Source organism: Oncorhynchus tshawytscha, linkage group LG10 (assembly GCF_018296145.1).
Source record: "Oncorhynchus tshawytscha isolate Ot180627B linkage group LG10, Otsh_v2.0, whole genome shotgun sequence".
Classification (NCBI taxonomy): domain Eukaryota; kingdom Metazoa; phylum Chordata; class Actinopteri; order Salmoniformes; family Salmonidae; genus Oncorhynchus; species Oncorhynchus tshawytscha.
Window position 1 is genome coordinate 8,651,260 of NC_056438.1, and position 9,934 is coordinate 8,661,193.

Sequence of the window (9,934 nt, forward strand, 5' to 3'; positions counted from 1 at the left end):
CACCTACAAGAGGTACACACACACACACACACCTACAAGAGGTACACACACACACACACACCTACAAGAGGTACACACACACACCTACAAGAGGTACACACACACACCTACAAGAGGTACACACACACACACCTACAAGAGGTACACACACACACCTACAAGAGGTACACACACACACCTACAAGAGGTACACACACACACCTACAAGAGGTACACACACACACACCTACAAGAGGTACACACACACACCTACAAGAGGTACACACACACACACCTACAAGCGGTACACACACACACACCTACAAGAGGTACACACACCTACAAGAGGTACACACACACCTACAAGCGGTACACACACCTACAAGAGGTACACACACACACACCTACAAGCGGTACACACACACACACCTACAAGAGGTACACACACACCTACAAGAGGTACACACACACACACCTACAAGAGGTACACACACACACAAGAGGTACACACACACACACACACACACACACACAAGAGGTACACACACACACACACCTACAAGAGGTACACACACACACACACCTACGAGTGGTCACACTCTCTCAGCCCTCTATCTATGTGCTCCAGCTGTCTCGGAAACTAGAGGAGACGGCCCAGGAATGCCAGCCGGCTCAACTGAAAAACCTCAAGGACATCTGTGCTAGGTAAGATGGTTCTACCAATTTAAACCCACTGTTAGAGCACACCTTTCAGGACCTGAAGTTATTCTGTAGGACACCTTTCAGGACCTGACCTTAGGACACCTTTCAGGACCTGAAGTTATTCTGTAGGACACCTCTCAGGACCTGAAGTTATTCTGTAGGACACCTCTCAGGACCTGAAGTTATTCTGTAGGACACCTTTCAGGACCTGAAGTTATTCTGTGAGAGAATTCTCATCCTAATATTTATATTTTTCTTAATTCCATTCTTTTGACTTTAGATGTGTATGTATTGTCGTGATTTGTTAGATATTACCGCACTGTTGGAGCTAGAAACACAAACATTTCACTACACCTGCAATAACATCTGCTAACCATGTGTATGTGACCAATAACATCTGCTAACCATGTGTATGTGACCAATAACATCTGCTAACCATGTGTATGTGACCAATAACATCTGCTAACCATGTGACCAGTAACATCTGCTAAACATGTGACCAGTAACATCTGCTAACCATGTGACCAATAACATCTGCTCACCATGTGACCAGTAACATCTGCTAAACATGTGTATGTGACCAATAACATCTGCTAACCATGTGTATGTGACCAATAACATCTGCTAACCATGTGACCAATAACATCTGCTAACCATGTGTATGTGACCAATAACATCTGCTAAACATGTGTATGTGACCAATAACATCTGCTCAACATGTGACCAATAACATCTGCTCACCATGTGTATGTGACCAATAACATCTGCTAACCATGTGACCAGTAACATCTGCTAACCATGTGACCAGTAACATCTGCTAACCATGTGACCAGTAACATCTGCTCACCATGTGTATGTGACCAATAACATCTGCTAACCATGTGACCAGTAACATCTGCTAACCATGTGACCAGTAACATCTGCTCACCATGTGTATGTGACCAATAACATCTGCTAACCATGTGACCAGTAACATCTGCTCAACATGTGACCAGTAACATCTGTTAACCATGTGACCAGTAACATCTGCTAACCATGTGACCAGTAACATCTGCTAACCATGTGACCAATAACATCTGCTCAACATGTGTATGTGACCAATAAGATTTGATTTGATTTGTAACATACTGTTTTCTGATCATTTCTAATAATAATTGATTGGATTCATCGGAGAGCTTTTCCATCCCTCAAAGCACTTGCATAGTAAGGAGGAAACTGGCCTCGTCCACCACCTAGATGATGACATTTGTACCAGAACTCTGACCACATATCAGCTGTCATAACAACTGTATTACTCACAATGTACCTAGTCAGTTATTCTGATGGAATCACTTCCTGGTCTGATGCAATCGCAAGTTGACTTCTACTTTTAAGGATTAAAGCCCTACTGTCTTTTTGAAATGTTGTTGATTTGGTTATACTGTTGTTGTTGTTGTTGATTTGGTTATACTGTTGTTGTTGTTGATTTGGTTATACTGTTGTTGTTGATCTGGTTATAACGTTGTTGTTGTTGTTGATCTGGTTATAACGTTGTTGTTGTTGTTGATCTGGTTATAACGTTGTTGTTGTTGATCTGGTTATAACGTTGTTGTTGTTGATTTGGTTATAATGTTGTTGTTGTTGATTTGGTTATACTGTTGTTGTTGTTGTTGTTGATTTGGTTATACTGTTGTTGTTGTTGATTTGGTTATAACGTTGTTGTTGTTGATCTGGTTATAATGTTGTTGTTGTTGATCTGGTTATACTGTTGTTGTTGATCTGGTTATAACGTTGTTGTTGTTGATTTGGTTATACTGTTCTTGTTGTTGATTTGGTTATACTGTTGTTGTTTTGGTTATACTGTTGTTGTTGTTGATTTGGTTATACTGTTGTTGTTGTTGATTTGGTTATACTGTTGTTGTTGTTGATTTGGTTATAATGTTGTTGTTGTTGATCTGGTTATAACGTTGTTGTTGTTGTTGTTGATTTGGTTATACTGTTGTTGTTGTTGATTTGGTTATAACGTTGTTGTTGTTGATCTGGTTATAACGTTGTTGTTGTTGTTGTTGATTTGGTTATACTGTTGTTGTTGTTGATTTGGTTATACTGTTGTTGTTGTTGATTTGGTTATACTGTTGTTGTTGATGATTTGGTTATACTGTTGTTGTTGTTGATTTGGTTATAACGTTGTTGTTGTTGATCTGGTTATAACGTTGTTGTTGTTGATCTGGTTATAACGTTGTTGTTGTTGTTGATTTGGTTATACTGTTGTTGTTGTTGTTGATTTGGTTATACTGTTGTTGTTGTTGTTGATTTGGTTATACTGTTGTTGTTGTTGTTGATGATTTGGTTATACTGTTGTTGTTGTTGTTGATTTGGTTATACTGTTGTTGTTGTTGTTGTTGATTTGGTTATACTGTTGTTGTTGTTGTTGTTGATTTGGTTATACCGTTGTTGTTGATTTGGTTATACCATTGTTGTTGTTGATTTGGTTATACTGTTGTTGTTGTTGATTTGGTCATACTGTTGTTGTTGTTGATTTGGTTATACTGTTGTTGTTGTTGTTGATTTGGTTATGTTGTTGTTGTTGATTTGGTTATACTGTTGTTGTTGTTGATTTGGTTATACTGTTGTTGTTGTTGATTTGGTTATACTGTTGTTGTTGTTGATTTGGTTATACTGTTGTTGTTGTTGTTGATTTGGTTATACTGTTGTTGTTGTTGTTGATTTGGTTATACCGTTGTTGTTGTTGATTTGGTTATACCGTTGTTGTTGTTGATTTGGTTATACTGTTGTTGTTGTTGATTTGGTTATACTGTTGTTGTTGTTGATTTGGTTATACTGTTGTTGTTGTTGATTTGGTTATAACGTTGTTGTTGTTGATCTGGTTATAACGTTGTTGTTGTTGATTTGGTTATAACGTTGTTGTTGTTGATCTGGTTATAACGTTGTTGTTGTTGTTGATTTGGTTATACTGTTGTTGTTGTTGATTTGGTTATACTGTTGTTGTTGTTGATTTGGTTACAACGTTGTTGTTGATCTGGTTATAACGTTGTTGTTGTTGATTTGGTTATAACATTGTTGTTGTTGATGATCTGGTTATAACGTTGTTGTTGTTGATGATCTGGTTATAACGCTGTTGTTGTTGTTGATGATCTGTTATAACGTTGTTGTTGTTGTTGATGATCTGGTTATAACGTTGTTGTTGTTGTTGATGATCTGGTTATAACGTTGTTGTTGTTGTTGATGATCTGGTTATAACGTTGTTGTTGTTGTTGTTGATGATTTGGTTATAACGTTGTTGTTGTTGTTGATGATCTGGTTATAACGTTGTTGTTGTTGATCTGGTTATAACGTTGTTGTTGATCTGGTTATAACGTTGTTGTTGATCTGGTTATAACGTTGTTGTTGTTGTTGATCTGGTTATAACGTTGTTGTTGTTGATTTGGTTATAACGTTGTTGTTGTTGTTGATGATCTGGTTATAACGTTGTTGTTGTTGTTGATGATCTGGTTATAACGTTGTTGTTGTTGTTGATGATCTGGTTATAACGTTGTTGTTGTTGTTGATGATCTGGTTATAACGTTGTTGTTGTTGTTGATTTGGTTATAACGTTGTTGTTGTTGTTGATTTGGTTATACTGTTGTTGTTGTTGATGATTTGGTTATACTGTTGTTGTTGTTGTTGATTTGGTTATACTGTTGTTGTTGTTGTTGTTGTTGTTGATTTGGTTATACCGTTGTTGTTGTTGTTGATTTGGTTATACCATTGTTGTTGTTGATTTGGTTATACTGTTGTTGTTGTTGATTTGGTTATACTGTTGTTGTTGTTGATTTGGTTATACTGTTGTTGTTGTTGTTGATTTGGTTATGTTGTTGTTGTTGATTTGGTTATACTGTTGTTGTTGTTGATTTGGTTATACTGTTGTTGTTGTTGATTTGGTTATACTGTTGTTGTTGTTGATTTGGTTATACTGTTGTTGTTGTTGATTTGGTTATAATGTTGTTGTTGTTGATCTGGTTATAACGTTGTTGTTGTTGATTTGGTTATAACGTTGTTGTTGTTGATTTGGTTATAACGTTGTTGTTGTTGTTGATTTGGTTATACTGTTGTTGTTGTTGATTTGGTTATACTGTTGTTGTTGTTGATTTGGTTATACTGTTGTTGTTGATTTGGTTATACTGTTGTTGTTGATGATTTGGTTATAACTTGTTGTTGATGATCTGGTTACAACGTTGTTGTTGATCTGGTTATAACGTTGTTGTTGTTGATTTGGTTATAACATTGTTGTTGTTGTTGATTTGGTTATAACATTTGTTGTTGTTGATGATCTGGTTATAACGTTGTTGTTGTTGATGATCTGATAACGCTTGTTGTTGTTGATGATCTGTTATAACGTTGTTGTTGTTGTTGATGATCTGGTTATAACGTTGTTGTTGTTGTTGATGATCTGGTTATAACGTTGTTGTTGTTGTTGATGATCTGGTTATAACGTTGTTGTTGTTGTTGTTGATGATTTGGTTATAACGTTGTTGTTGTTGTTGATGATCTGGTTATAACGTTGTTGTTGTTGATCTGGTTATAACGTTGTTGTTGATCTGGTTATAACGTTGTTGTTGTTGATCTGGTTATAACGTTGTTGTTGTTGTTGTTGATCTGGTTATAACGTTGTTGTTGTTGATTTGGTTATAACGTTGTTGTTGTTGTTGATGATCTGGTTATAACGTTGTTGTTGATCTGGTTATAACGTTGTTGTTGTTGTTGATGATCTGGTTATAACGTTGTTGTTGTTGTTGATGATCTGGTTATAACGTTGTTGTTGTTGATTTGGTTATACTGTTGTTGTTGTTGTTGATGATTGGTTATACTGTTGTTGTTGTTGTTGATTTGGTTATACTGTTGTTGTTGTTGTTGTTGATTTGGTTATACTGTTGTTGTTGTTGTTGATTTGGTTATACCGTTGTTGTTGTTGTTGATTGTTATACCATTGTTGTTGTTGATTTGGTTATACTGTTGTTGTTGTTGATTTGGTTATACTGTTGTTGTTGTTGATTTGGTTATACTGTTGTTGTTGTTGATTTGGTTATGTTGTTGTTGTTGATTTGGTTATACTGTTGTTGTTGTTGATTTGGTTATACTGTTGTTGTTGTTGATTTGGTTATACTGTTGTTGTTGTTGATTGGTTATACTGTTGTTGTTGTTGTTGATTTGTTATACCGTTGTTGTTGATTTGGTTATACCGTTGTTGTTGTTGATTTGGTTATACCGTTGTTGTTGTTGATTTGGTTATACTGTTGTTGTTGTTGATTTGGTTATACTGTTGTTGTTGTTGATTTGGTTATAACGTTGTTGTTGTTGATTTGGTTATAACGTTGTTGTTGTTGATCTGTTATAACGTTGTTGTTGATCTGGTTATAACGTTGTTGTTGTTGTTGATTTGGTTATACTGTTGTTGTTGTTGATTTGGTTATACTGTTGTTGTTGATGATTTGGTTATAACGTTGTTGTTGATGATCTGGTTATAACGTTGTTGTTGATCTGGTTATAACGTTGTTGTTGTTGATTTGGTTATAACATTGTTGTTGTTGATGATCTGGTTATAACGTTGTTGTTGTTGATGATCTGGTTATAACGTTGTTGTTGTTGTTGATGATCTGTTATAACGTTGTTGTTGTTGTTGATGATCTGGTTATAACGTTGTTGTTGTTGTTGATGATCTGGTTATAACGTTGTTGTTGTTGTTGATGATCTGGTTATAACGTTGTTGTTGTTGTTGTTGATGATTTGGTTATAACGTTGTTGTTGTTGTTGATGATCTGGTTATAACGTTGTTGTTGTTGATCTGGTTATAACGTTGTTGTTGATCTGGTTATAACGTTGTTGTTGTTGTTGATCTGGTTATAACGTTGTTGTTGTTGTTGTTGATCTGGTTATAACGTTGTTGTTGTTGATTTGGTTATAACGTTGTTGTTGTTGTTGATGATCTGGTTATAACGTTGTTGTTGTTGTTGATGATCTGGTTATAACGTTGTTGTTGTTGTTGATGATCTGGTTATAACGTTGTTGTTGTTGTTGATGATCTGGTTATAACGTTGTTGTTGTTGTTGATTTGGTTATACTGTTGTTGTTGTTGTTGATGATTTGGTTATACTGTTGTTGTTGTTGTTGATTTGGTTATACTGTTGTTGTTGTTGTTGTTGATTTGGTTATACTGTTGTTGTTGTTGTTGATTTGGTTATACCGTTGTTGTTGTTGTTGATTTGGTTATACCATTGTTGTTGTTGATTTGGTTATACTGTTGTTGTTGTTGATTTGGTTATACTGTTGTTGTTGTTGATTTGGTTATACTGTTGTTGTTGTTGTTGATTTGGTTATGTTGTTGTTGTTGATTTGGTTATACTGTTGTTGTTGTTGATTTGGTTATACTGTTGTTGTTGTTGATTTGGTTATACTGTTGTTGTTGATTTGGTTATACTGTTGTTGTTGTTGTTGATTTGGTTATACCGTTGTTGTTGATTTGGTTATACCGTTGTTGTTGTTGATTTGGTTATACCGTTGTTGTTGTTGATTTGGTTATACTGTTGTTGTTGTTGATTTGGTTATACTGTTGTTGTTGTTGATTTGGTTATACTGTTGTTGTTGTTGATTTGGTTATAACGTTGTTGTTGTTGATCTGGTTATAACGTTGTTGTTGTTGATTTGGTTATAACGTTGTTGTTGTTGATCTGGTTATAACGTTGTTGTTGTTGTTGATTTGGTTATACTGTTGTTGTTGTTGATTTGGTTATACTGTTGTTGTTGTTGATTTGGTTATACTGTTGTTGTTGTTGATTTGGTTATAACGTTGTTGTTGATGATCTGGTTATAACGTTGTTGTTGATCTGGTTATAACGTTGTTGTTGTTGATTTGGTTATAACATTGTTGTTGTTGATGATCTGGTTATAACGTTGTTGTTGTTGATGATCTGGTTATAACGCTGTTGTTGTTGTTGATGATCTGTTATAACGTTGTTGTTGTTGTTGATGATCTGGTTATAACGTTGTTGTTGTTGTTGATGATCTGGTTATAACGTTGTTGTTGTTGTTGATGATCTGGTTATAACGTTGTTGTTGTTGTTGATGATTTGGTTATAACGTTGTTGTTGTTGTTGATGATCTGGTTATAACGTTGTTGTTGTTGATCTGGTTATAACGTTGTTGTTGATCTGGTTATAACGTTGTTGTTGATCTGGTTATAACGTTGTTGTTGTTGATCTGGTTATAACGTTGTTGTTGTTGATTTGGTTATAACGTTGTTGTTGTTGTTGATGATCTGGTTATAACGTTGTTGTTGTTGTTGTTGTTGTTGATGATCTGGTTATAACGCTGTTGTTGTTGTTGTTGATCTGGTTATAACGTTGTTGTTGTTGATCTGGTTATAACGTTGTTGTTGTTGTTGATGATCTGGTTATAACGTTGTTGTTGTTGTTGTTGATGATCTGGTTATAACGTTGTTGTTGTTGTTGATGATCTGGTTATAACGTTGTTGTTGTTGTTGATGATCTGGTTATAACGTTGTTGTTGTTGTTGATGATTTGGTTATAACGTTGTTGTTGTTGTTGATGATCTGGTTATAACGTTGTTGTTGATCTGGTTATAACGTTGTTGTTGATCTGGTTATAACCTTGTTGATGATCTGGTTATAACGTTGTTTGTTGTTGTTGATGATTTGGTTATAACGTTGTTGTTGTTGTTGATCTGGTTATAACTGGTTATAACGTTGTTGTTGTTGTTGTTGATGATCTGGTTATAACGTTGTTGTTGTGGTTATAACGTTGTTGTTGATGATCTGGTTATAACGTTGTTGTTGTTGTTGATGATCTGGTAATAACGTTGTTGTTGTTGTTGATGATCTGGTTATAACGTTGTTGTTGTTGTTGATATCTGGTTATAACGTTGTTGTTGTTGTTGATCTGGTTATAACGTTGTTGTTGTTGATTTGGTTATAACATTGTTGTTGTTGTTGTTGATTTGGTTATAACATTGTTGTTGTTGTTGATGATCTGGTTATAACGTTGTTGTTGTTGTTGATGATCTGGTTATAACGCTGTTGTTGTTGTTGTTGATCTGGTTATAACGTTGTTGTTGTTGTTGATGATCTGGTTATAACGTTGTTGTTGTTGTTGATGATCTGGTTATAACGTTGTTGTTGATGATCTGGTTATAACGTTGTTGTTGTTGTTGATGATCTGGTTATAACGTTGTTGTTGTTGTTGATGATCTGGTTATAATGTTGTTGTTGTTGATGATCTGGTTATAATGTTGTTGTTGATCTGGTTATAACGTTGTTGTTGATCTGGTTATAACGTTGTTGTTGTTGTTGATGATTTGGTTATAACGTTGTTGTTGTTGATGATTTGGTTATAACGTTGTTGTTGTTGATCTGGTTATAACGTTGTTGTTGATGATCTGGTTATAACGTTGTTGTTGATGATCTGGTTATAACGTTGTTGTTGTTGATGAACTTGTTATAACGTTGTTGTTGTTGTTGATGATCTGGTTATAACGTTGTTGTTGTTGTTGATGATCTGGTTATAACGTTGTTGTTGTTGTTGATGATCTGGTTATAACGTTGTTGTTGATCTGGTTATAACGTTGTTGTTGTTGATCTGGTTATAACGTTGTTGTTGTTGTTGTTGATCTGGTTATAACGTTGTTGTTGTTGTTGATGATCTGGTTATAACGTTGTTGTTGTTGTTGATGATCTGGTTATAACGTTGTTGTTGTTGTTGATGATCTGGTTATAACGTTGTTGATGATCTGGTTATAACGTTGTTGTTGTTGTTGATCTGGTTATAACGTTGTTGTTGTTGTTGATGATTTGGTTATAACGTTGTTGTTGTTGTTGATCTGGTTATAACGTTGTTGATGATCTGGTTATAACGTTGTTGTTGATGATCTGGTTATAACGTTGTTGTTGTTGTTGATGATCTGGTAATAACGTTGTTGTTGTTGTTGATGATCTGGTTATAACATTGTTGTTGTTGGTGATCTGGTTATAACGTTGTTGTTGTTGATGATCTGGTTATAACGTTGTTGTTGTTGTTGATGATCTGGTTATAAACGTTGTTGTTGATGATCTGGTTATAACGTTGTTGTTGTTGTTGTTGATGATCTGGTTATCTGGTACATTGTGTTTGTTGTTATTGTTTACAGAGAGAAGAAGGAGCTTCAGAAGATTCTAGACAGGAAGAGACAGAACAGCATCACTGAGACAAGAGCAGAGACCGAGACA

The 9,934-nt window shown here is 35.0% G+C and overlaps 1 protein-coding gene across 1 annotated transcript in view; it reads left to right on the top strand.

Moving 5' to 3' along the window:
- LOC121847600 (1-phosphatidylinositol 4,5-bisphosphate phosphodiesterase beta-1-like) overlaps positions 1 to 9,909 on the top strand; it is a gene marked incomplete at its 3' end in the record, with an annotated part of 12,829 nt that extends 2,920 nt beyond the window's left edge. The window contains 2 exon segments of the mRNA XM_042329464.1: positions 608 to 684; positions 9,856 to 9,909. Coding sequence (XP_042185398.1) covers positions 608 to 684; positions 9,856 to 9,909 — 131 coding nt within the window.
- Between the last annotated feature and the right edge of the window lie 25 nt (positions 9,910 to 9,934).